Source organism: Periophthalmus magnuspinnatus, chromosome 14 (genome assembly GCF_009829125.3).
Source record: "Periophthalmus magnuspinnatus isolate fPerMag1 chromosome 14, fPerMag1.2.pri, whole genome shotgun sequence".
NCBI lineage: Eukaryota > Metazoa > Chordata > Actinopteri > Gobiiformes > Gobiidae > Periophthalmus > Periophthalmus magnuspinnatus.
In genome coordinates this window covers 28,634,804-28,661,008 of record NC_047139.1, presented here as the reverse complement: position 1 = coordinate 28,661,008, position 26,205 = coordinate 28,634,804, and the positions used below count along the sequence as shown (strand labels likewise).

At 39.7% G+C, this 26,205-nt stretch overlaps 5 protein-coding genes across 11 annotated transcripts; 4 read left to right on the top strand and 1 right to left on the bottom strand.

Annotated features, from left to right (window-relative positions):
* Positions 1–367: 367 nt before the first annotated feature.
* On the bottom strand, positions 368–8,748 carry map7d2a (MAP7 domain containing 2a). 4 transcript variants are annotated; one of them, XM_055226481.1, is made up of 17 exons: positions 8,478–8,748; positions 7,594–7,698; positions 7,161–7,244; positions 7,000–7,077; positions 6,048–6,211; positions 5,408–5,501; positions 4,851–4,937; positions 4,359–4,450; positions 4,164–4,270; positions 3,783–4,087; positions 3,340–3,487; positions 3,119–3,272; positions 2,930–3,031; positions 2,791–2,841; positions 2,578–2,605; positions 1,204–1,744; positions 368–827 (listed from the first exon to the last, which is right to left on the bottom strand). In XM_055226481.1, exons 1-17 carry the CDS (start codon positions 8,521–8,523, stop codon positions 572–574), a joined length of 2,442 nt encoding a protein of 813 aa, XP_055082456.1. In that variant the 5' UTR covers positions 8,524–8,748; the 3' UTR covers positions 368–571. The 4 variants fall into 4 exon arrangements, with proteins under 4 accessions (XP_055082456.1, XP_055082457.1, XP_055082459.1 ...); XM_055226482.1 differs by having other exon boundaries at positions 7,594–7,683; positions 8,478–8,582; XM_055226484.1 differs by having other exon boundaries at positions 3,888–4,087; positions 8,478–8,575.
* A 429-nt stretch (positions 8,749–9,177) lies between these two features.
* Positions 9,178–12,531, top strand: pdha1a (pyruvate dehydrogenase E1 subunit alpha 1a). Its single transcript, XM_033978429.2, has 11 exons — positions 9,178–9,288; positions 9,666–9,734; positions 9,845–10,018; positions 10,107–10,233; positions 10,312–10,403; positions 10,515–10,607; positions 11,305–11,460; positions 11,557–11,628; positions 11,706–11,773; positions 11,969–12,077; positions 12,172–12,531. Exons 1-11 carry the CDS (start codon positions 9,241–9,243, stop codon positions 12,334–12,336), a joined length of 1,173 nt encoding a protein of 390 aa, XP_033834320.1. The 5' UTR covers positions 9,178–9,240; the 3' UTR covers positions 12,337–12,531.
* Positions 12,532–13,486: 955 nt separating this feature from the next.
* Positions 13,487–15,961, top strand: prdx4 (peroxiredoxin 4). Its single transcript, XM_033978442.2, has 7 exons — positions 13,487–13,782; positions 14,871–14,988; positions 15,062–15,178; positions 15,265–15,387; positions 15,474–15,604; positions 15,688–15,722; positions 15,869–15,961. The coding sequence occupies exons 1-7, from the start codon at positions 13,575–13,577 to the stop codon at positions 15,917–15,919; spliced, it is 783 nt and encodes a 260-aa protein (XP_033834333.1). The 5' UTR covers positions 13,487–13,574; the 3' UTR covers positions 15,920–15,961.
* A 941-nt stretch (positions 15,962–16,902) lies between these two features.
* On the top strand, positions 16,903–18,276 carry LOC117381469 (diamine acetyltransferase 1). The gene is made up of 6 exons (XM_033978445.2): positions 16,903–17,154; positions 17,282–17,333; positions 17,414–17,500; positions 17,578–17,679; positions 17,755–17,795; positions 17,880–18,276. Exons 1-6 carry the CDS (start codon positions 17,089–17,091, stop codon positions 18,045–18,047), a joined length of 516 nt encoding a protein of 171 aa, XP_033834336.1. The 5' UTR covers positions 16,903–17,088; the 3' UTR covers positions 18,048–18,276.
* Positions 18,277–19,268: 992 nt separating this feature from the next.
* LOC129456136 (zinc finger X-chromosomal protein) lies at positions 19,269–25,634 on the top strand. 4 transcript variants are annotated; one of them, XM_033978428.2, is made up of 7 exons: positions 19,269–19,696; positions 20,939–21,035; positions 21,844–21,951; positions 22,031–22,180; positions 22,280–22,399; positions 23,003–23,143; positions 23,307–25,634. In XM_033978428.2, the coding sequence occupies exons 2-7, from the start codon at positions 20,969–20,971 to the stop codon at positions 24,599–24,601; spliced, it is 1,881 nt and encodes a 626-aa protein (XP_033834319.1). In that variant the 5' UTR covers positions 19,269–19,696; positions 20,939–20,968; the 3' UTR covers positions 24,602–25,634. The 4 variants fall into 4 exon arrangements, with proteins under 4 accessions (XP_033834319.1, XP_055082416.1, XP_033834316.1 ...); XM_055226441.1 differs by having other exon boundaries at positions 21,823–21,951; XM_033978425.2 differs by having other exon boundaries at positions 19,426–19,696; positions 21,640–21,951.
* The last annotated feature ends 571 nt before the right edge of the window (positions 25,635–26,205 follow it).

Below are 26,205 nucleotides of genomic sequence, written 5' to 3'. Positions count from 1 at the left end.
TCTGAAACACTCTTATTCACATACATCAAAGCTGTCTACAACTGTTAGTTACAACAGTATTTGTTGATGCTCAGAATTTATTGTGCAATGAGATTTTCTCCACTGATTTAAGATGATACAAACAACTTCCACTGCTCCCACAACTTTCTTTCATTAGATAGTTCTGGACCCTTGCTTGCACATTTATGACAAATACTGTACAGTGGTTAAGACATGCACATACATTTGGTTGAAAGGCAGCTATGACTTCTTAAATGCTGCTATGAAGCTGTGCAAATAACACAGCCAGGCTTATTTCACTAACATAAATCTTTGTATTGAAAGCATTTTAGAGCTAAGTGTTTCTAAAAAAAGAAATGATGTATAGTCTGTCCTTTCCCTGACTATTTTAAATATTTGAACAAATATTTTTTGTTCAATTTCAAGATATTCTTTTCTTCTAGAGTATTTGTGACATTTTGCAAGTTACAGTTGATAGTTCAACACCAACCAGTATGGCTCAATTCCTTAAGAAAGTAACACAGTGTCCAAATGTTTATAGATGGGCACAGTGGGAAAGCAAGCATGTCAGTTACTTAACAGTGAGTTTATTTGGGGATGGAGGTGACTTCCTGATGAGTTTTGAATCAGACATTGGGCTGACCACACCTTGGATAAGATTTTGGTTACAGTCCCCAATGTGGTTTTGAGGGGAGAGCCGCGGGTTCACACTTCCTGTCAGATCCATCAAGTCTTCAAGGGCCTTGCTGTTACTCAAGCCACTGTTTGGATCGTCATTTACTGGAGAAAACTCTGGGATTGAGATGAGTTCTTCTTTTGACACTGGACTGAAACACAGCACAATACTTTTACTATATTATACTAATTTTACTCATAGTTCAATACATTGAACTATATTTAAATAAGCACGTTCTGGTGAAGGGTCTGTCATCTGCTTGTATCCATAGAAACTTTCACAGAATAGAATAAAACTGGTCTATCTTACTGCTAAAAATACATTGCTAAAACATCTATTCTTACTGTGATTGAGCTCTCCTCTCCACAGATCTGAAACTGGACCTGGTGCTGTCCCCTGCTTGTCTCCAAGTTTGATCAAATTCTAGACAAAACAACAACAGCTCCATGGCGACAAGAAGATGGCAGACCCTCTACCAAAACAGTGACATAGTGCACCTTTCATTTTGGGCCTTTATTTTGACTTACCTGACTTCCATTGATTGCACCTCATCCCCAGAGTTTGTCCCGGATACATCCAGAGGTGCGAGTTTGATGATGGGGGGAGTAAGGTGTCCCAAAGGGAGGGGGGTCACCAAGGGTTTAGTCACTTGGTTCTGGGATGCCCCGTTGACCTCAGTCTTTGACACATGCAGAGTTTGGTGTCTGCTAACTTCTGTGGTCACATGATTAGTCTCACTTTTCACGACTCTCTTCACCAGCTCCCCACTGCTTTCTCTTTTAACTGCCTTGTTTATTTGGTTTGCCATTTTAATACTTGCATTGCTCTGCTTACATTGATCCATGCCTTTCTTTGGTGTACATTTCTTGTTGTCACTGCACTGCTGGGTCTCTTCTGGCTTTTGGATATCTGCTTTTAAGATATCCTCACTTTTGGAGTTTTCCTTTTGATCAGTGGTCAGTCCTTCTTTCTTCAACAGAGTGCTAACAACTTCACTTTTGATTTGCACCTCAACCTTTTGTTCTGTTTGCTCCATCCCCTTACCATCAACACTGACTTGTATTTCCCCTGTAGAAAATAAAACAACACAAATGGCCACACTTTACTTGTTCTGGCCATCTATAACACCCACTCAAGGCTATTGGGTTTTGCATTAACAGCAGGCAGGACAGGCTCATGCTGCAGAGCTGGTCTCTAGAGGCAGACTCAATAGATTCTTCCAAGGGCGATTTCAAGAGCAGCTAATTTTACTCCAGCTCCCAGTGCACAGCTCCGTATAGTAAATCGTGTACAATAGCAGCAGTTGTGTGGACACTGCACCATACTCCAGACATGTAGCTCCATAGCACATTCACAGGGCAGGAAAGAAGTACGATCAGTTTTATAATGAAATAATCTAACCCTTTATCCTCTTGGCTTTTCCTGAAAACATTGGCCAATATAATACAATCCCACGCTCATTATTATCACATATCTTTGCATTAATTGTAGGTTCAAACTAGCTACTACAATGGGAGAATAGGAGAAAGCTTAAAAATGTTAATAATGAACTAGTCTTTGTCCAAGATGCACTCTTGCTTTTTGTTTGCAGTTACTTGCATGCTACTACCTCAAGACCAAGAGGATAAATATTTTTAATCAGGCACTGCATATGTCTCAGTGCAAAATCAATTTCAAAGCAAATAATAGAAAACATGAAGCATAACTCAACTTCGCTAGAACCCAAAGAAATGCTATGGCCATGATTTTTCAAAACCTTCCATAAGGCAATAAAGAAAGACTGGAGTAACTGCTACATGCTTAACAACAAAAGTGAGGATAATATGCTTTAAAGGTGAACAGAGCAGAGTGGAATAAGCATGGGACGGGAGCAGAGACCAAAGAGCAAGCGACCCACTGACCTGTGTCTGCCCCGGCACTCTCCTCCACCTGCTCCAAACATGAAAACAGTCACACAAAAGCTACAGGATCAGCATTCCTCAGATTTAATGAATCAATAGAAAAAGCAAAGCAAGGACATTTAATAAAAATTTCATTCAAAAAATATATTACAAAAAGCACTGAGGAAAAAGAACAAGGAAGAACAACTGTACAAGTCACGTCCCTCACGGTACCTTCAAGTCCCCTTCCCCTTTCCGGGTTCGCTTCATTATTTCTTCAATTCTCTGCAGAAAGGAAAGTGATTTTATAATTTATAACTTAACTAATACTGATGTTTGATTACATTCAGTATTTTTTTCTAGTCTCACAAACCTTTTTGCGCAGCTGTCTCTCCTCCTCTTCTTGTTGCTTCTGAAGCTCTCGTTCTTGTTGTTGCTGTCCTGTCTCTTCAGGTGTCAGTGCTTTGGCCTTTTCCTTATTTTGAAAATCAAAAAATCATACTTACTATCACATGTCCTACTGGATAGAGCACAGATGCACCATATACTTCTCAATGTTTACCTCTTTGCCATTTTGCATCACGTGCTCTTTTTCCCCATTTATTTGATTTGCATTTTTCAGATTTTCTACTTTTTTAATATCTTCTTTTTGTGCTTCAACTTTTGCTTCCTGTTGTTGCTGTGCAATTGGTTTCTTCTCTGGTTCCTTTTTCAGTCTATACAGCAGAGTAGTACAGTTTATAGTCCATAATTCAAAAGGTTTTCAAATTTAAAATAACCCACCTTTCTTCTTCCTCTTGTGCTTTCTTCTTCTCCTCCTGTTCCTTCAGAACTCGAGCCAGGCGCCGACGTTCAGCTAACAGTCTCGTGGCCTCCTCCTCACTGGTCGTACCCGTAACCACCTTCCCAGAAGATGTGCTCGGGACAGTATCTGTTGAGAGATTCTTTTTAAAACTTTCAATTTGTAACTTCTAATTGTATTTTACTAATTTAAATGTTTGCTTAAATAATTGTATCCTTGTACATGTCATTATTGTCTTTTATTACGTTCACATTTTCCTTTCTGTCTACACTTTAATCTGTAAAAAAAATACCTTATTTAGACTGTTATTAATTAACTAATTATTTATTTAATCATGATCAACAATGACAATGATATCTCCACGGTTAGATCAGTATAGCTCTATCTTGTCTTATCTTTTCAGTGTAAATACTATTAAAAGCACCTTTATTCTTGTCTGCTTCCTGGACATTTGGGTGACCTCCTTTGCTTTTACTTTCAGGAGAGTGGTACTTTTCAGTCATGTTCACTTTTACTCCCTGAGGCCCACCTTTACTTTTGGGATCAGCATTGCTTCTTTCAGCTTGAACAGTCCTCTGAGGACTTTCATTTTTGGAGAGTTTGTTGTGTTTTTCCTTCACCTCTTCTGCTTTCTTGACGCCCTTTGAGGTATTTGCATTTTGTCTTACTGGAGAGTTTTGGTTTTGGTGTAAGGTGTTGGGTGAATGAGTACGCATCTTTGATACAACACTGAAAAAGCACAAGACAAACATATTTCAAAAATATAATGACAACAAAAATGTTCCGTCATTCAATATTGTCTTACTTGGATGTACGAGAAGTTGTGTGTTTGACTGCAGCTGGAGATTCAGACCTCCTCAAAGGGGAACCATAACCTGGAGAGGCATTTCTATATTTCTGCAAGCGCTGTTTCTACAAATGCAAAAAAAAAAAAAAAAAAAAAAAAAACTTAAATAGATAGTAGTATGTAAACATGTGTGTTTTCATGTGTACAACTCACTTTAGGGGTGTTCGGGGTGGACTGAGAGCCTCCTTGTAGAACTACTCTACTGTGATCCATGCGGTACGGGGACCTGTGCGGGCTGCAGGGCGCTGCAACGACATGCCGTTTATAAAAGCAAATCAAGTCTAAAGCCATTTCTTGGCTGGGGGGAGTGGGGAGTGGTTGGATTTCTTAGCCAAAAATTGCAATGAGGTCTCAACATACACCAAAAAATAACATTTATAGCCACTGAACAGAGACACAGCCGAAAAAACACATTAAGCCTGTCGAATTGATTATGCAGTGTGTGTGTCTGCTTTGGAAATAATTAAGCTTTTTCACAATTGAATTTAGTGACAAAATTATCTGCATAAACAAAAAGCTAATATAAATAAGTAGAGCCAAGTCAATCATGCATGTCATGCCTTTGACATGCATGGGAAAGCAAATGATTAGTGAATGACAGAATGGAGAGATAAATGTGGGCAGGATACTGGGGCAGAACTTTACCAGATTCGCTGACAGCAGGAATAGGGGAGGCAATGCCATGGGGAAAGGCGGAGGCAGCGGAGGGGAGAGAAGCATTCTCACAGTCACCTAAAGGCAGCGGGCGGAGCAGAGCAAACAAAGCATTAACAATAGTTTATCTAAGCTGTCAACATCCAGATCTAGAGAGGTGGATGGTAAGTCATTCAAAGCAAAGTTTATGTTGGGTTTTGAAAAGACTTGATGCAAAATAAAAATATATGTATTAAGATGTTTAATGTTTGTATTATTATTATTATTATTATTATTATTATTATTATTATTATTATTATTATTATTATTATTATTATTGTGGTTGTTCTTATTAATAATAATATGGTTCCTTTAAACCATTATTATTATATTCATACAATAGGTGATATTGTATGTAAATGCCTTCTTTGAGCTTAATTCCAGCCCATGCAAAGTTACCAAGACAAAGGAAAGTCACAGTCCTTCACGTTGTGTTAGATGTGGGAAGTGGCGAACTGCATTCTGATGTTATAGGCATTCCTTCTGTTTGTGTGCGGAGCCAGGCCTACCTGCGCCTGGGTATCCTCTGCCCCATCGTCTACTCCTCTGCTCCAGCTGAAGACTGCGTTCCAGAGACCTCTTTATTCGTGCCTCAAGTCTCTCCTAAAGCATACATACATCTGTTACAGGAATACTTTTAGAACAAAAAAAACTACCAGCACATGGGGTCAATAAAAATCATGATTCATAAAAGGATGTCACAGGTCTTGGGTAAAATTGTAACTATAACATTATTAATTACTCAGTTGTGTGTATTGACATTATTATTTTATGAAGTGTGTGGCATATCTTTGTAGACTGCTTTTGATTCAGACCCAGCTATGCATACAGCAGAAAGATTATGGATGCACTGATATTGTGTTACTTGGCCTATAAATGTTGCAATACTAAAGAACAAAAATAATATAAAGTACAAAAATAATATAAATAAAGCCTAATTAAGTTACTGTTTCTGTTGATACATTAGATTGTGTGATTTGTGTGATTACATTTAGCTGATCCTTTTATTTTGCCAGAAGTCACCACCTTTGAAGTGGCAACCAACCAGTTATCCGTCCTTCATGGTGTCAGCATGATCATAATTACATCCCCAATTATACTGGTTACTCTGTTAAGCCCTTAGGTCTAGCGTCCCAGTACAGTCCTGACCCTCTCCTCCTCGAGCTGCTGCCTTCTTTTCTCCTCCACTGCGGCTCGGCGCTGCTCCTCCCTCAGCCTCTGCTCCTCCAGACGTCGACATCGCTCCTCCAGTGTGCGCTCATACTGCAGTTGTGCACGCCGTTCTTTCTCTTTAATCATCTGCTCTCGGGCCACTGAAACACAGAAGGCAAACTCTGCATTGGTTTGGAGACAAAGTTTAATACCTCTACAAATGTGCTTTTGGATTAGATCTGGTTCAGACCTGGTTTAGTGGTTGTCTAGAGCTAACTAAGATCAACTTGTGGTTTAAAATGTTTGCTTTATGCTTAGTCTCAGTTGAAATCCTGATTTAGATCTGGTTTTCCTCTTTGTTCTGGATTAGTAACTGATATGTGCCACTCTAGGTCCAGTAAAGTGTGAAATCTTTGGGCAAATGTGGAGCAGAGTTATGTAGGAACAAGAGACCTACTTTTGCTAACTCTTCTGTCTTTATATCCTCTGAAGCGAAACAGAGATCAGTGAACTCTGTCGTGATACATTATCTTTGTGGAGACAGTGTACGTGAGGATAATCTCCACCAGAGCTAAGATTTAAACAAAGAACCTTCTAAGACATAATTTTACTTTGTTTGGTTGTAAGATGAATTTTTATAGTACATTTAGATTTATATATGCTGCAAAGACCGATGTATTTAAGTATGTGACAAATTTAGCCAACTAATCTTATGCAAGTGCTATTCATTTGATATGAATGCAGATAGGACTGCCGCTTTGTTTGAAGGTGCCAGATTGTTATGGTATTTGATATTTTACAACTCTTTTATGTGAGAATGTGAATGATTTTAGTATGAAATTGTGGCTGCAAGAGAGCCTGTGTTCAGTAAGAGCAGCAAGACTGACATATCTCTGTTAGTCTGCCCCAAGGCAAACATCTTAGACACAATGATGGTTTGATGGCTTACCAAGACTTCTCTCTCTTTCTTCACGCCTTTCCTTGGCCAAACGTACCCTGTCGTCAGTCTTCATATAACCCTCTGGCACTGAAGGCAGATAAGAACAGAGAACAAATCATTGAAAGAAGATTTTACCTGGTTAATTTAAATGAGCATTTAGAGTCACTTACTTGTTTTGTTAGTGCTGTTCACTTGAACATGTAAAGGGGATGCATGACCATTTATTTGTGGCTTCTTCTCTGTGTTTGAGGGAGCTATAAAGGACCAGAAGACCGAGTTATGCAGGAGACTCAGCATCTATATGTCGTTACTGTCTGACATTACAGTCCAGTGCAGTGGTGTAGTGCTGACTTGTTACCAGCAGAGGGGAAAAGGAAGTCTGTGCAATCTGCTCAGTGTCACTAAACAGCACAGTGTAAAATGCCAACAAGCCCCAAGCCAAGGACACTGCTGTTATATTATATGAAAACAACCAGGGAGCAGTCCTTCATGAGAAAAAGAACAACATATTGACTCTATAGTTATTCTGTTGCACAGGCACGCAACAACATCAGATAACAATAAGATAGTCAGCAGAGAGAGATGAAAGAGGGTGTTACTTACTAGTTTTGCCAGTTCGGGCTGGGGAGCTGTGACCATTTGTTGGAGATTTCTTTTCAAGAAGAGAGACTGAGGGTGGTGCCATCTTCTGCTCTAACCCCAACAAATCTATGAATATATATATATATATATATATATATATATATATACACATACATTTTTTTATTAATAATAACCAATATGAATTGTGTGATTTATAATATATGTACTTTCAAAATGTAACCTTAATGATGGTAAATTATTTTCACAAGGAATTTTCCTCTTAAATAGTGGCAATTATTTGCCACCATAAGAACAAAATGTAACAGTCTTATACAAGTAAGCAGCTTTGTCTAATAGAGTGGTTGTGTTTTGAGTAGGATGTTGTGGGCTAATTCTACTTTGAAATTCTGCACTTTAGCCTATGCTGTATGAATGAATAGTCAACTTTGTTCATTGACTGAAATGAGCTGTTCTGAAAAAGCTGCAAACCTGCCTCTCTGCTTAATAGGCTATTTCTACTCATTTAATCTTTTCATTAATCCTATTGTGTTTCAGTAGAATTCTGTCTATTGTTTGGCTACTAGTAGGTTATAGACTGAATAAATGAGGCCTCTATTTGTCTCTGAATCACTACACTGATTGCTTAAGTTTATCATTAGCTCGCATAAATATTCTTTTCAGTCAGTGTGGACAATTTCAAATCCACCAGACCATTCCCACAAATTCAGAAGGACATTTGTTTCAGGCTTGGCTCATGGTGATCATCACCAAAGAAACAATTTCCTTTCCTATTTGTGAATGAGCTATACAGCAGTCTCCGGGATTGTGCCATTATCAGAATGCTTCTGGCTAAGCAGTGATGTGGGTGGGGGTGAGAAATCACTATGTAAAGGTACATAGTTTACCTTGGTTTGCAGATGATGCAGTTGTTTTCGCCATTGTAGTAGACATGAGCTGTCCCCCAACAATCTGCAGTGACGCCAGTGCAGCTGTACGCCTTTCAACACAACAGAAAGAAACGCAGCGCCAAAGGAAAGAAACAAACAGCAACCAGACACAAATGAGCCGGATGCTGCGAAGGTCAATAAGAGGCTGATGATGGAGAGGAGCTGGAAAGGAGCTGGGGCTGGTGCGGAGGATGCTGCGCACTAAATCACGGTACTGACCGACCCACAGTGCTGTGCGTGCGCACAGAGCGTTACTGCGTAATAAGCCCTCTCTGCACTCAGCCATTCAGCACACAAGCACACAGAAACGTGCAAGCATGAAGTTTGACTCAGCTATATGTTAAAAGACAAAGAAAATGGTTAGTTTACTGGGCAGTACAACCCATATCAGCAGCCGTTTACCAAACCATAACCATACCCTACTGACAGCAAAATGAAAGACACAATCAGCTATTATTAGCGACAAGTAGATGGTGATTATCGCCTCACATAATAACCACTATTATATCAGATTTATTCACGCCCTAAGATCAGAAAGAACCTGTGTGCAGTATGAAATGACCACGTGTAAGATTGTTTTGTTTGTAGCGATCATTACAGAGGCGCTGCCCATAGGTGGCGCTGGTGGTTTGTTGATGTATAAAGTTTCGAAGAGAAAGGCTGAACCGGAAGTGTGCGGTGGTGTCAGAAAAGGACGGGAGAGAGCAGGCTGAAGCTAAAGATGCTGACCAATATCTCCAATGTGCTCAGAGCCTGCGCCCAGAGGCATGTAAGTCAAAGTTATGACAAACAGTGTGATATTATCTGTATATTAAGTTATGGAAGTATAAAGACAAGACTTCCTCCAAAAACTCCTGCAGTTTTCTGACCTTGGCAGGCCGATGATAGCATGTTTAGCTAACACAGCTAAGCTAAACGTCTTCATATGTGAAGTTATTTAATGTTTAATAAATGAATAAACTTAAATAAAATATCATTTAGCAATATATAATGTTCATGTATTCCACCTAATTCCACCACACAACAGTCTGCTGTGCACTTGGTGCTCTCCCAGAGGGCAGAGGGCACACTCTTAAGACTATGCTTTTTGACATTTCGAATTTGTTATGAATGAAATAAGTCATTTGTTACTTTTTCATGTTCCAGGGCGCTGCGGCGGTCATGTCAGCCCGCACCTACTCTGACTTCACCACTGAAGCAACATTTGAAATTAAGGTCAGGCCAGGTTATTTTTTATAATGTATAAGAATAACCTATACATTCATCATATACAGTATGTATGCTGTAAAAATGATATTGTATCTAAGCGTTTAATGTGTTTGTAGAAGTGTGACACATTTAAGTTGGACGAGGCTCCTGCCACTCAGGTGGTGATGACTCGAGATGAGGGGCTGCAGTATTATCGCATCATGCAGACCATGAGGCGCATGGAGCTGAAAGCCGATCAGCTGTACAAGCAGAAGATCATCAGAGGCTTCTGTCACTTATATGATGGCCAGGCACGTGCTTGTTTTAATGTCTTCTATGACTAATATTGGAGCTGAGTGTCATCTTCAGTATCAAAACATATTTAATTTTTGTTTATAGGAGGCCTGTGCAGTTGGTATTGAAGCAGCCATTAATTTGTCTGACCACCTGATTACTGCATATCGGGCCCATGGTTACACCTATACTCGAGGGGGAACTGTGAAGGAGATCATGGCTGAGCTCACTGGTCTGTGTAGAACAAAAGTTGATCAGACATTTTTGTCCTGATTGAGTATTTATGCCCTTATATGTGTTGTGTTTACAGGGAGAAGGGGAGGTATAGCAAAGGGAAAAGGGGGTTCTATGCACATGTACACCAAACATTTCTATGGAGGAAATGGAATTGTTGGTGCTCAGGTATTTATTTAAAAATGTTAATAATCAAGGCAGATTTAAATGAGTTGCACTGCTACTGTAAAAAAACCAACATGGTTTCATGTAATGACAAACATCTCTTTATTTATAAAGGTTCCTTTGGGAGCAGGTGTGGCTTTGGCCTGCAAGTATCAGGGCAAGAATGAGCTGTGTGTCTGTCTCTATGGTGATGGAGCTGCTAACCAGGTATATATATTTTTTCTTTATTTTTTGAGAAATTATTTTCCGTCCTTGGTGCTTGGCCTATTAAAACATCATCTGAATGAGCAATAGTTCTCAAAATATCACGTATAAACAGCAGGGCTGTAGTCCTTTAGTTGTTTAGTTTATTAATCAGTCAATGGTGTCTTAGATTTTACTCTTGTCTTTTACTTCGGTGGATTGTCTGGACAAAAACTTGCAGGAGTGAAGACGTTTCGCTGCTCATCCTAACGGCTTCTTCAGTTCTGGACAGAATGCGTCTTCTATCCTACCACATTTTGTCCAGTTGACAAATTTTACTTTTGGCTTTTACTATGGATCAGACCTGGACGACTGAGGCATTGAACTTAGTCCACCAAAATGTCTGTCAAGTCAATACAAAGGTATTTGTATGTTAAAAGATGGTCAAAGCCTGATCTTGATCTCAGAAGCCAAGTAAGGCCGAGCCTGGTTAGTACTTGGATGAGAATATTAGGTCCCACAGTGGTGCCAGTGTACTTGGGCAAGACACTTCACCCACATTGTGTGCATTGGTGGTGGTCAAGGAGACGACCTCTTTTTAGTGGACTATTTGATCAGTTGGATGTGTCTTTAGTCGACTACAGCATTTGTATGTCGATACAACTATTAATAGTGTATTGACATACAGATGTTGATTGAATGTTTTTTTTGTGTTTCACAGGGTCAGATTTTTGAAACCTACAACATGGCTGCTCTTTGGAAACTTCCTGTCATTTTTATCTGTGAGAACAACAGATATGGTATGGGAACATCAGTAGAGCGTGCGGCTGCCAGCACAGACTACTATAAGAGAGGAGAGTTCATTCCTGGTCTCAGGGTAAGAAATATAGACATTATTGAAGTTGTGATAGTATATGTCAAAATGTATTTTAGTGTATATAATGTATGACTAAATTAAGTATTGTGCTTTAAGATTGATGGTATGGACGTCCTGTGTGTTCGGGAAGCAACACGATTTGCAGCTGATCACTGTCGATCTGGAAAGGTAAGGCTGTTTACTGGAGAGCTTTTAAAGTAAATGGTTATTACTGTATTTTAAATGTCCCATTTATTTGTCACTAGGGTCCTATACTTATGGAGCTACAGACGTACCGCTACCATGGACACAGCATGAGTGATCCTGGTGTGAGGTAAATCAAAGTCAATATTCAATTCTAGTTTTACTTCTATTAAGACTACATACAGTTCCAGTTTTATAGTATAATTCTAATGTAATATATTTTATATTGGAGTTAATTACATCTGGCTTTATGATGGGACTTTTTTATAAATTGAACTGGTGAAATTGTGATTTTTTTTAAATTTGAATCACCTTTTGTTTTTAGTTATCGCACACGTGAGGAGATCCAGGAAGTCCGCAGCAAGAGTGACCCTATTTCTCTGCTGAAGGATCGTATGCTGAGCAATAATATGGCTAGTGTAGAAGAGCTTAAGGTACTGTTTGCCTCCATGTTTTTTGTTAAATGCTTCACATATTTTGTTCATTTATTTTGATTTATATAAATACAATAATGTCCTTTGTCCACAGGAAATAGACATAGAAGTTAGAAAAGAAATTGAAGATGCTTCACAGTTTGCTACCACAGATCCAGAACCGCCACTGGAAGAGCTGTGCAATCACATCTATTCCAACAACCCAGCAATCGAGGTGCGTGGAACCAACCCCTGGTCCAAGCTTAAATCTGTCAGCTAAAATGTTTGTTTCATGTTACTTTTATTGAGTCTTTGTAATGAGGCCCCAGCTGTACATTCGCACAAATATACTATTGTAATATCTTGTGCCTATCGCCTGGCACTTAACCATCAGCAAGTCTTATTTGTCTTTATTATATCAAGCTTCATAAGTGGAACACCCCTAAAAGTCATGGCATCTAACACATTTTATTCTCAGAATAATTTATTGATTTTGGGCTGTTAATATCCAGCATTTGTTTTTATTGTTGATATTGTAACTATTATCAGTTTTCAGAAGTTGTATGTGTATGTGTATGTATATGTATATGTATATATATATATATATATATATATTTATTTAATAAACTTGCTTTCTTGCTGATGGTTTTTTGCCGCAGGTAACTTTTCACAGCCCTTTGTTTTCTAACAGACAAACAGCTTTGGACTATGTAAGTATAACTCTTGTTTGAATCCCCATTTTGCCTTTTACTTTTACACTCCTTGTTGCATAAATGTGTAGGGTAAATGCTGGTCTTGGTACTGTAGGTGTAATACACCTTTGGTATTTTGTGTTATCTATCTCTCGAACCTCATGAGCAACAGTTCCTCTGTATACCACATTAAACACAAGTCATTCAATACCCCTTACATAACTGCAATGTTCTGCAACTCGGATATAAAACAATAAATCAGATATGGTGTACATGAATGTCATATCTGTCAACATTACAGATACAATCATACTTTTGTTTAATCTTATATACACATTTTTTTTAACCCCTAAAGGTGAATTGCACAGCAAGGGAAGACCAGTTTAAAGTTAAAATGTGCATAGGCCTATAGTGAAGAAAAAATGTTGTTCAAAATGACTGTTACACAAAGGGAAAATGGCCCTTGCAAAGAATGACCCCATGAAAATAATGGTATTATCTGTAGCACGGAAATAAAAGACTCTTTAAAGTATCTGACTGGCTGTGTCTTTTCTTGCCTTTCTGGTGACATACTGAGGTGGATTACAAGTTAAGTGTGCTATATGATATTAATTGCTAAGATATTATGATTTTAAGAGTGCTTGAGGACTGCACTGTTCTGGAACTATTTCCACATCAATAGGAATAGCCTATAAGATCCAGGAGATGGCAGTAGGGCTGCTCGGATACTCGATGAATAGAAAGGAGAGGAAGACAAAACTAAGGAAGAGGCGCTTCAAACTCTCAGCAGTGAGTGAGGACTACGTGCACCTGGAGAAACGCCGCAATGGAGTTTTTGTTGCAGTCAAACTCGAAGACGAATATTTTCTGTGCCTTGTGCACGTTTCTGTTGTTCATCACCAGAGTCATTTCTGCAGCGGAGGATGGCGCGAAGAACTCCCAATGTTACAACTACGCGGGAGGACACGTCTATCCCGGGGAGGCTTTCCGTGTGCCAGTGTCCGACCATTCTCTGCACCTCAGCAAAGCAAAGAGTGAGCCATGTTACAGCAGCATTTAGCAATTTTATCTGTGATTACTCACCAATAATCACTGATCATCATCTCATATTCTCAGTGACGTTTACTCTAATTCATCCATGAAAGACTTTGTTATTGTGACACGTCACTGTCTCTGTTCTGGATGTGTAACACATGACTTTACATGGCACGTGTCCAACACTGGTCTTAAACTAACACAAGAGCCACACACATACGAGAGCCACACACACAGGAACAACACACACACAGGAAAAACACACACACAGGAACAACACACACACAGGAAACAACACACACACAGGAACAACACACACACACAGGAACAACACACACACACAGGAGCCACACACACACAGGAGCCACACACACACAGGAGCCACACACACAGGAGCCACACACACACAGGAGCCACACACACACAGGAGCCACACACACACAGGAGCCACACACACACAGGAGCCACACACACACAGGAGCCACACACACACAGGAGCCACACACACAGGAGCCACACACACAGGAGCCACACACACAGGAGCCACACACACAGGAGCAGAAAGACCAGCAAGACCAGCTCAGCACTCACATGGACTGTCAGATGGCAACACATGTATTATTATAGAAGCAATGGAATACTTACAGAGCTTTCATTTTCATTATTGGAGACAAAACAAAAATAATAAGACTTTCTATTCAATTTAAAGCTACGCAATGTAATTTTTCTTGTGGGAAGTCTGCTAGTTTCTTGCTGCTGGTTGTCTCCATAAAAGTATTATTCCTTTATGTGGAATGTTCTAGAGTATGTGATTGAAAACTAGTCTTTATGTAGATGCACACATTTTCGTTTCTCTAAAATACCTTGGAAAAACATGCATTCTTATTGTGCATGGCCAACTCTTTGCAGATATGACATGTAACTTGGCCTGTTTTCCCTACCTGTTCATCTCAATGGAGACGGAGAAGTTTAATGCCATATTGTTCAAAATTATATGCAAAGCAAAAACATCTCTTGAGAGACAAGATGGGGGTGGAACCTCCAACTGAAAAATTACTTAGTGTGTGTTTAATGTGACATTTTACAGTTTCTAAGCCTGCCCCACATTGGGAAGGAACAGCTGTTATTGATGGGGAATTCAAAGAGCTAAAGTTGGCAGACTACAAAGGCAAATATCTAGTCTTCTTCTTCTACCCGTTGGACTTGTGAGTAGCATTGCTGAAATTTACCATTTGGTCTCATTGGAAAAGTACTTGTGAGTGCTGTTTTTTTTTGCAGTACCTTTGTCTGTCCCACTGAGATCATTGCATTCAGTGATCGTGTGCACGAGTTTCAGGCCATCAACACAGAAGTGGTTGCCTGTTCAGTGGACTCCCAATTCACCCATCTGGCCTGGTGAGACATCAACACAAAGTTTGATTTGTTCATATTTTTATTGTACAGTGAAAATTTCTAACCAGTTTTGCTTATTTATTTGTCAGGATAAACACACCTCGAAAGCAAGGAGGTCTTGGACAAATGAAGATCCCTCTGCTGTCAGATCTCACTCACCAAATTTCCAAAGATTATGGTGTCTACCTTGAAGACCAGGGACACACACTAAGGTTTATATACACTGTATACATATTCATTTGCATGCAAGAACCTTAGTAGGACTAAGAGTTGTAAATCCTTCTTTTGGCTTGTCAAGGGGACTTTTCATCATTGATGACAAAGGCGTCCTGCGGCAAATAACGATGAATGACCTGCCAGTGGGGCGATCGGTAGATGAGACTCTCCGTTTGGTCCAGGCCTTCCAGTATACTGATAAACATGGAGAAGGTATGAGTGGAGTCCTTGTAGTCTTGTAGTTGCAAGGTCCCTAGTTGGTACAAGGTAACAAATGATTTTTTATTATCTTGCAGTGTGCCCAGCAGGATGGAAGCCTGGCAGCGACACAGTGAGTATCTTGAGTTAATGATTTGATTATTAAAAAGATTAAATATCATGCAGTTGCCTTGGAAAATATGTCAACAACAATCATATTAGTTGATTGTTAATGGTCTGTCGTTTGTATGGTGTTTACTTTGTTTAATTTCTTCACAGATCATTCCAGACCCTTCGGGCAAACTAAAATACTTTGGCAAGACCAACTAAACTGCACTTATTCCACACTAATAAAATGTTTGTCTTAAACAACATGTTCAGCTGAGCCTGTACTTTATAACCTAAACTGTTCCCATAAATCTTATTCTTTTTTGGGCATCAGATTTGAAAAGGGAATTAGGCAGGATTTAAAACATGATTTTCAAAGCATAAGTTGGAACAAGCATAACTTGATTCTCTTACCTAAAGAGAATCCACAGAGCCTCCAGTTCAGAGAGCCCAGTCATTTGTTTACGCTGCAAATCACCCTTTTGGTTAAAAGCTTGTTTGTTTGGTTCATGAGATATTACAAATATTTCTACATTGTTGGAGCACTTTTCTGTCAATGTTTGGATTTTTCAAAAGTGGAAATGTTGATTTGTTAGTCTTTAATAAACCTTTCAAGAAACCATTTTAAAAGACCATATTTTAGATTCAGAGCAGCGAATGGACTACTTTTTTTTTGTTTTGTTTACACCTATACATGAGTCCAGAATGATGAAAAATTAGACTGTTGCCATACTGATAAACAATAAAAAAGCATGTTTTACATGGGGGGGGGGGGGGAGAAACCTCAAAATGTTACATTTAACACGATGCCGAAATCCATGAATATCTAATAAGTTCAGAATTTAGGTTTGTGGGGGGAAAATCTAGAAGATGCTGGATAACGAATGACTAAAATATTTTGAATTCTGTGCATTATTACAGAATAAGTGAATGATCATAATGGGGACATAAACTGCCTGCCTAGCAATATATTTTTTTTATGGTTTGCTCTATTATTTATTCTAAAGTCATCGAGTTCTATAAAAAAAAGAAACAAATAAAACCTACAATCGGGGAACAGTTTGCTTATGCGGGTTAGTAGATGTTTAACTATTCACGCTCCCAGTCTGTTCCAGACCTAGTTAATAATTTGATGACCCAAGAGGCTGACACAGGAAATGACATAGTGTTACAACCTTATAAGGATATTGACCACATCCCCCACCACTTAAAGCAAGTGTAGAAGGAGCCAGGGCTCATTCTGTGCCAAGCAGCCAATATTTTTCAGTATATGATAGTTTCCTATTTTTTGCCGGGGGGTAAACTCCTGAGGAGCGAATGAAGAAACAAATCCTACTTTTGTTCACATTCAGAGGACTAGTAAGCAAAGGGAAGAAGGGGAAAAAGAGAAAATGGCCAATTTTATATTGAGGAAAGCGGAACCTAAAGATGTGACTGATATCTTACGACTCATAAAGGTAACTTTTTTCACCAATATAGTTTAGCTTTTGTATTTTTTTATTTGTCTTTTTTGCTGACTCAAGTAAGTTTCTTTGTCAATCACATGAAAACACTTGTGACTACCTCTTTTGTATCTAATTTTAGGAACTTGCCAAATTTGAGGAAATGGAGGAGCAGGTCAAGCTGACAGAAAAAGGTGATTTTTGTGATTCTGTTGATATTATGGTATGGTATGGTAAGTTAATACATGTTCTCAATTGTAATGTATATAATCAGATCTACTTGATGATGGTTTTGGGGATCATCCATTTTACCACTGCCTGGTTGCGGAAGTACCAAAAGAACAACAAGGCTCACAAGATGGTGAATTTTAAATGGACCTTATAACAGCAATTTTGAAGTGCACAAAACATTACAAACAAAGAGTTTTGTTTTTGCAGGTCACAGTGTTGTAGCCTTTGCAATGTACTACTTTACCTATGACCCTTGGATTGGGAAACTGCTGTATTTAGAGGACTTTTATGTCATGGAAGATTACCGAGGTATGTTCACGTTATGTCACTTTTTTAAGTGCAAACTATTATACTTGGTATTATAAGGCTTATGATTTCCTCTAGGTTTTGGTATTGGCTCTAAAATCCTCAAGGTGCTCAGTGAGGTAAAGTTCAATAACTTTAAAACTGTGTTATTCTTAATTCTGAGCCCTTTTTCCCCAAATACAAGATCATTGCGTTTCTTCCAGATTGCTGTTAAGACCCGCTGTAGCAGCATGCACTTCATTGTTGCAGAAAACAACACAAAGTCCATTGACTTTTACAAACGCAGGGGAGCAGCTGACCTGTCCTCTGAGGAGGGCTGGCGACTTTTTGCAATAAACAAAACGGACCTAGTGAAAATGACTGCAAAATAAAATGTATCTTTGTTTTGATAACTAATATACATGATTTGAATTATTACATAAGAAATCAATCTTTGAACATCCAGTGATGATGTAATTTGTTTTTATTGCCATATCTAAACTAATCCACAAATCTGTAGGGTTATTAAGCTATATAGGCACAATCAGATTTATTGTCTTTATGTATTTTATGTTTTATTATTTTATGACATAATAAAATGAGGCTGATGTCTAACTTCCAGTTGTTTTTTGCTTACTGCTGCTTTTTGCTTAGTGCTACTTTACAGACTTCCTCTATAGGCGAGTTAATATGCGTCACTGATGTCCTACCAACACAGTTCTGTTGCTGTACATGACATTGAAAGTAGACTTATTTTGTCAGCACTCTTTCCTTTTGTTTCCCTTGTTTATTTTCTACAGTATTTGCTTAGGTTATTGTTTCACACTAAATGTTCCAAAGTATGGCATATCTCCATGGAAACAATCAATCAATTGACACCACCAGGCTAAGTTACAAGTCAGATTTGGGAGAGGTGACCTGCTCACAGATAGAATGCATGTTTATTACAATATTTTTGAGCAATAAAAACACCTGCAATTAAATACACACTAGATAGCCATGGTTAATGCAATACTGTGGGAAATTCAGAGCATTGCAACACTGTAGAAACAAGCAGGTGGCGGACACATCACCAGAACATTTACACAGTGCACCTTCAATTTACAATTATTTAAATTTTGGATTATCATCTTGGTGATATTTGACATTGTTTGTAAAGTTCCATAAAACAGCCTACTGTCAAAGAGAGCAAACACAGGCAATGTGCACATCATCCAGCACATACTGTCCATCTGTCTCTCTGAGATGAAGAGTTGATTGATTTCTGGCCAATTACAGGCAACTTAAAGGCACGGATTACAAAGGGATGTCAGTCTTTTCTCCTGTTTGAATATTCATTAAAAAGTCTAATTTATTGTATCATGTATAGACATTTCAGTGAAAATGGCCGTGAATCATAAGAGTAACCTGTCTTATTAAAAGTCTTTATCAACACAAGACCATAATGGCCTTAGAAGATGGCTTTGTCACTGCAAGCTGGATTTAGTATTTTTCTCCAAAAGCCAGAGGCCAGTCACAAACCCACTGAAGGTCTGCCACATATCAGAACACACAACACGAATCCATCACAGGCCATTAATAATGTGCATAAGCAGGGCCCTGGGTGGTTTGGCACTTGTTTGAAGGCGCTGATGGCCTGTACTCTGTGGTAGCAGTGCAGTATTTGCAGCAGTTCTGCTCTATGGTGCTTCTTCTCTGTGTTTCTTCTCTGTGCTTCTGCTCTATGGTGCTTCTCTATGCTTCTGCTCTATGGTGCTTCTTCTCTGTGGTTCTTCCGCGTTTTCCTGCCCTGTGCGCCTGTGACGTGTTGTGCTGACGGCGGCCTTGGCGCTGGAGGAGCGGGGGGCTGTAGCAGGACAAGACCTGGCTCTAGACGCTTTCAGCAGAGCTCCAGAAGAAACCCATAACCCCTCCTTCTCTGCCTCTCTGCGGCCCGCCCAAATAACACAAAACCCCGTCTGAATCGTGCCCGAGTCTGGGGAAAGCAGCGGCCTGGGGAAGGACAAGGGACAGAGGCCATCCCTGCAGAAGCAGAACTCTGGTACGACGCTCACATTTGATATTTCGAGGCCAATATCGAGTGATGTGTGGCTGTATCGCCTTGCCTTTGTATGCATGCACAGCTTTGGTCTTTATTCTCTTTGAGGCCGCAGAGGGTTGGGCCTTTTCAGGCCCAGGCCTCGGCGCAGGCCGTAAGTGTCGATGTGGGCCTGTCCGGTTAGCTCTGCACCAAAACGCTTTACGCGCACGCATGTATGTACTCTGTCGTGTTTTGTACTTTATAGACTCCTTATTGCATCCTGCGCTGTGTCATAATGATAACCCCGCTCATGTTTGCCCTCTGTGAGAGGCGTAATTCAGTCTTTGTTACATTAGCTTTGGTTGGACAGAGGCTAACAAAATGGCGCATGCTGCTGTGAGTGAAAGACGCTGTGGAGAATGTGAGAGATGTGCAGCCCTCCTCCCCCTGGCTCAGTGCTACTCACACATTTACAGACCATTTTGCACTCTCACATCTCTGGACACAGTAGCTTTGTGACTGCACAGCTTAAATACTTCCTAAACATGCTTAATTCGTTGTGAGTCTTTGCAGACGGTTGTGAGGATGGGCTTTGTGGCTAATAAACAAGGCTGAGAGCACTGATCCTGCACCGGTTATGTTCATAAAGGCTTAATGCTAATATTCTAAAATGTAACTAGTTTCTAACCCCATCTCTCGATTGTCCATATCACCTGAATATGGGGGATGTGCTTCCACTGAATCAATGAACAGAGCTGATGTACCCACCTCTGTTTACATCTGCATCTTCCTTCTGTAATCGGGATGTTTGATGTATCTGCTTTCCCCCATCTGCCCTCTTAAATGGGAACTTAAAATATCAGATTGCACGTTCTTCTGTAATAACATTGAATATTTAAAAGTCTTAACCAAAGCGTTTTCCGTCTGTTCAGCATCACTGGCTTTGTTTACATGCACACCAAAATCGGATTTCTGGATCTTTAATACTGTTCAAACGACTTCCAAACTACAAATCTGATCTGAGTAATCAAAGGGACTGTGATAAGAAGGAAATAAGATAATTGTATTGTTTTCATGTCATTTTAATTGTGTAAACTCCAATAATGTCCACATTTGGAGTGTGCATGTCACCACAGCCACTGACATCTTCATGACATTTGTCTAAGCAGGTTTTTAATTTGACTCCTGTGTTATAATGAAATTAAGAATATCACATTATTACATTTGTGTGACAATCTAAGTTTCCCCATAATTTGTTTCCAGCTCTCCAGTAACAAATGCAGTGCGAAGACAATGGATGAGGATGACACCAGGCTTTCTATACAATCCAGAGAGCCTAAGTTAATACTACACGGATCGGGTAACTCCTACATTAACGTGTTTAAACTCTATACAGAATGGGGCATATTAAAACTTTAGCTGATTAGTTCCCAATGCATTTATTTAGATCATAGGTTCTCAAAGCGGGGGTTGAGTCTTGAGGCACTGACCAGGGGGTCGTTAGTTATTACACTATAATAATATATTTTAAGTAAGTATATTGTAGTGAAACTGGGTCAACCAAGACCGTAAATTTTGGACATAAATGAATAAAACTGGTTTAAAATGTTTTGCATTACAGACATTAGTTTCTATCCTGGGCTTGTTGCATAGGTTGTTTTGGTGTTCCTGGCCTGAAAAATTTGGGAACCTGATTGATATAATTGAGGACTTTTCATTTTTCTTTACCTATGTATGTTTAAGCAATTTGTATTTTGGGGCATTTCAAGAAGCAGGATTCTTTTGTTAGCCAGTTAACTTATATGTTAGGTGTTACTGGTGCAGATGATGGTTAAATCTGTCATTGTAAAATTGAAGATGACTCGTAATTTTTCTTGGGTCAAGTCCGCACACGTATTAAAAAACAACATAATGTTATTTATTGGCTTGTTAACTGGCTAACTAGGTAATCCTGCTTCTTGCAGATGAGGGTGGTGCCGGCGGGCAGTTTGTTGTGGAGCTTCAAGAGACTGTGTTGGTATCAGAAGGCGAGGGGGAAGGCATGGCGGTTCACAGGTTTGCCTCAGAGGAGCTAGTCATCCAGGATGCAGTTGAGGATGTGGTTTCTGAGTATGTACACTGCGATGAAGATGAAGATGTTGCTGTAGAGACCTGTGTGATGGCCCTAGAGGGAGACGAGGAAGGAGTAGCCATGAGTGACATCCCAGAGGACGGTTTGGACCAAGAACAGCAGGACGAGGACCAGGACGGCTGTGGAGACTACTTAATGATATCTTGTGGGTGCAGATTTTTAAAATATCTTAATCTAGGGCAATTCTCATGATTCCTGTAATCATTGTTTGTCTGTACTTTAAGTGGATGAAGCTGGTAAAATGGTGTCTGAAGATGGGACCGAAGTGACAGTAGAGGGAGCTGTGGAGGATCATGAAGTGGAGAAGGATGAGGATGGACAGGAAGTCATCAAGGTGTACATCTTTAAAGCAGATTCTGGAGAGGACGACATGGGTAAGTACAGTCATTGTCATTGATTGTGGGTTCATTTGACTAAATTTTAAGTTTTGTTATGCTTTATTTATAATCTTTGAAACCATAATTTTCCTGTAGGTGAATCCGTAGACATCAGTGACAATGAGAGTATGGCACTGGCTGACTCTGGACATCCACTTAGAGAGAAAATGGTTTACATGTCTGTAGGGGACTCTCGACACAATCAAGGAAACCATGGTAAGCTATTGAGACTTTGTGAACAAGGAACATTGAAGTTCTTTTGTTTTAAAATGAGCACTATTTTAAGTGAAGAAAGTACACTTTAATGTTTTGGGTTTTTTTTGCTTCTAAGTAGCTCTTTTTTTTACCATTTAAGCATGAATAGGGTGTAGTAGAATATACCCGAGGTTATACTGTTTTGTCTTGGATATGATTTTTATTTAATTTTTTTTATTCGTATGGGATTGAATCATTTTTAAATATTACCCAAATAATAGGCTCAACATTTTATCTTTTTTTATTACCTTTTGAGGTATTTTTTGTTTCTTTTGTACAAGTTAAGGTTCCCCTCCTCTTGCTTATGGGAAGTAATGTATCTAACATCAGTCTTAGTTTGAAGATTTTAGCCGTGCGTTTCCTTTTGATACCAGTTTTTTTTTTTTTTTTCATGATTAAAATACAAAACAAGACTGGGCTGAGACTCTTCTGTCCCACTGTCTGTACAGCAGGGCTCTCTCTCTTTCATGCATGGCGCAGAGAGTGGGAGAAAGAACATAGCTAGCTTGTGTGTTTATGCAGTAGTAACCCTGCCCTAGTTTTAAAACTGAGCTTTTTCTCCAGGTCCTGATGATGGCGAGGGTTGTGAAAATCGCAATGGGGCAGCAAGCGCTCTGCTGCACATTGATGAGTCTGATAGAACTGATGAACTCAACAGGCAACGCAGCAAGAAGAGAAGGTCTGAGCCGCGGCAGGTGCAGACAGGTAACAGTCCTAAACTCTTAAGTGTGCTATATATCAAGTGCTAGTCCTGAAAGTGCTGCACATTGTTAGAAAACAAAATATCACCGTGTGCACACACTAGTGGTATTGCTGTTGATATGCATGTGAAATTATTCAATTTTCATTTGGTCAATGTTGTTTCCAGCCATCATCATTGGACCCTATGGTCAGCCTCTAACGGTCTATCCATGTATGCTGTGTGGAAAGAAGTTCAAGTCGCGTGGGTTCCTTAAACGGCACACTAAGAACCACCACCAGGATGTTCTGACCAGGAAAAAATACCAGTGCACAGACTGTGATTTCACTACTAATAAGAAGGCCAGCCTCCACAACCACATGGAGGTGCATGCTCTGAGCAGCAAAGCTCCATTTGAGTGTGAAATGTGCGGGAAGGAGTTCCACCAGCAGTCGGCGCTTTTCACACACAGATTGCAGCACCAAAGGGAACCCAAAACCCAGCCACCACCTCCACCCTCCAAATTGCACAAATGCAAGTTTTGTGACTATGAAACTGCTGAGCAGGGGCTGCTAAACCGCCACCTCTTGGCTGTTCATAGTAAAAGTTTCCCTCACATCTGTGTGGAGTGTGGTAAGGGCTTCCGCCACCCATCAGAACTTAAAAAACATATGCGCACACACACAGGTGAGAAGCCGTATTCCTGTCTCTACTGCGACTACAAGTCTGCTGATTCGTCAAACCTTAAGACTCACATCAAGACCAAACACAGTAAAGAAATGCCATTCAAGTGTGAACGCTGTTTTCAGACTTTTGCTGAGGAGGAGGAGCTAATCCAACATGGACTGACTCATGAGGAGAATAAGACCCACCATTGTGCCCACTGTGATCACAAGAGTTCCAATTCCAGTGATTTGAAACGCCATATCATTTCTGTCCACACAAAAGACTATCCGCACAAATGTGCGGTGTGTGGGAAAGGCTTCCACAGGCCATCTGAACTGAAAAAGCACTCCCTATCCCATCGCAGCAAGAAACTTCACCAGTGCCGACATTGCAACTTTAAAATAGCAGATCCTTTTGTTCTCAGTCGCCATATCTTGTCTGTCCACACAAAAGAGCAACAGGCATCTCCTGAAAAGACTGAGCCCAAGCGGCCAGAGGCAAACTCTTCAGCAGTCTCTCCTAAAAAGTCAGTGAGTGGCTCCAGTGGCTCTGGTCCTCCGGCCCGAGTGAGTGCAGCCAGCCTTGCCAGCAGTGTCACAGTAGTGATTGGCAAAGGACAAAAGGAGAGAAGAATTTACCAGTGCCAGTATTGTGACTACAGCACAGGGGATGCTTCAGGGTTCAAACGCCATGTCATTTCCATCCACACAAAAGACTATCCTCATCGCTGCGAGATCTGCTCTAAAGGTTTCCGGCGGCCCTCAGAAAAAAACCAGCACATTATGCGTCATCACAAAGATGTGCTCCAGGCAGAGTGACTCTAAGCAGCATGCTGTGCCACAGCCGAGAACTGTTTTATTGTACTACACACCCACCACGCACCCCTCAAAAAACATCCACCTGTATACAGTGTAGTGTATTTGTTCTACACTTAGTCCATGTTCTTTTTCAACTTCAACTTTTGACATTCCCAGGCTTGTAAGTCTTCAAATGTATACACATGTACATAATTTTAGAAACAGACCCTTCCTTGGACGTGCACTTGAAACTGCATGTCCCATGTGGTGACAGTTGCATGGCAGATTGTGCAGATGTCTTTGTAGTAGATACTTTTTACTTTGTATTCATCAATTTCCCTCAAATGCAAAGTGCTAATTGTTTGCATCAATAACAAGTAATAAGTTACAAACAACAGGTTGCTATATTGTTTCTAGTAGCACTTGGTCAAGTAATGGCGTGTGTTCAACAGTGCATGTGGCCACATTTACGTCTGACAATTTCTAACCATGAAACGGAGCAGTTCTGTAACTGCGTGCTGATCATGTACTTCAATTATGCAGTATAAATATTTTTTAATGGAACTGAACAATTGCCCAACCAAGTTGTCGTAAAATCTTTATCAACGAGCCAAAAGGCTGTCGTGTTGACTATTTTTATCATTTAGTTTTTAATTTAAATTGAGCATTATAAAAAAAAAAAAAAAAAAAAACACTTTACCAGGTGCTTCATTTGTGTTCAGTGTGAATGCAGCATCAGAGAATGAGGACAGGTGTTTTCTGATGTAGTTTTTCTCGTAAAAATGAAATGCACATCAAGATGCAAATATAAACCTGGTGCTGGTGGGGTTCTGCTTTTTACGTTTTCCCATGTTGACCATCTTTGTTCTCTATATTTATTTCTTTTACTTGTATAGTTGAGTGTAACTAGAACTCTATGGGACGTAAATTATTGTTTTGTATACAACATGTACAAAGCGTGTAGATGTAAACACTTGAAATGGATTCCGAACTGTGTTGTTATGGATGTACCACAGCATACTTGTTTAAAAGTAATAAAAAACACGTGTTTTTAGCCCAGAAGCTCTTTGTTTCACAGTTCACATGTCAACAGTTCTAGTGTAGGTCAAGCCCATTGTTCAAGACATGCTGCTGGGGTTGAGCTGGAACACTAGACTGGCCACTGGTTCACAAGTTATAAACACATTCGCCCTTAACATTTGCTCACATGTAATGCAAAAACAAGACACTTATGTACAGTTGGCATTTTTGCTGTACTGCGAAATGTCAGAGCTTTATATTTGTTTTGCTTTTCAAATATTAAGGTATTAATGTAACTTTCTGGAGGTGGCATGTCATCTGCATGAATCCATGCAAATGTAAAGTTAAAACCTTACATCAGAACATTCTCCAGGTTCACTGTTTTTAGAGGTTTTTTACCCTTCTTGTTATGATCTAATTTATTAAACTTTATTGGGAATGCAAAAGATCAATGAGACTGTAGCATAGAGTTAAGACATCATCCTGTCTTCTTGTCCTGTTGGTTTGTTTTTCAGAACAGCAGGTGGATTTTGTTGCATATGCTTCTTTGTTTTGTTCTATTTCTATTCCAGTCTGTGCCAAGCCCCTCCCTACTATATATAACA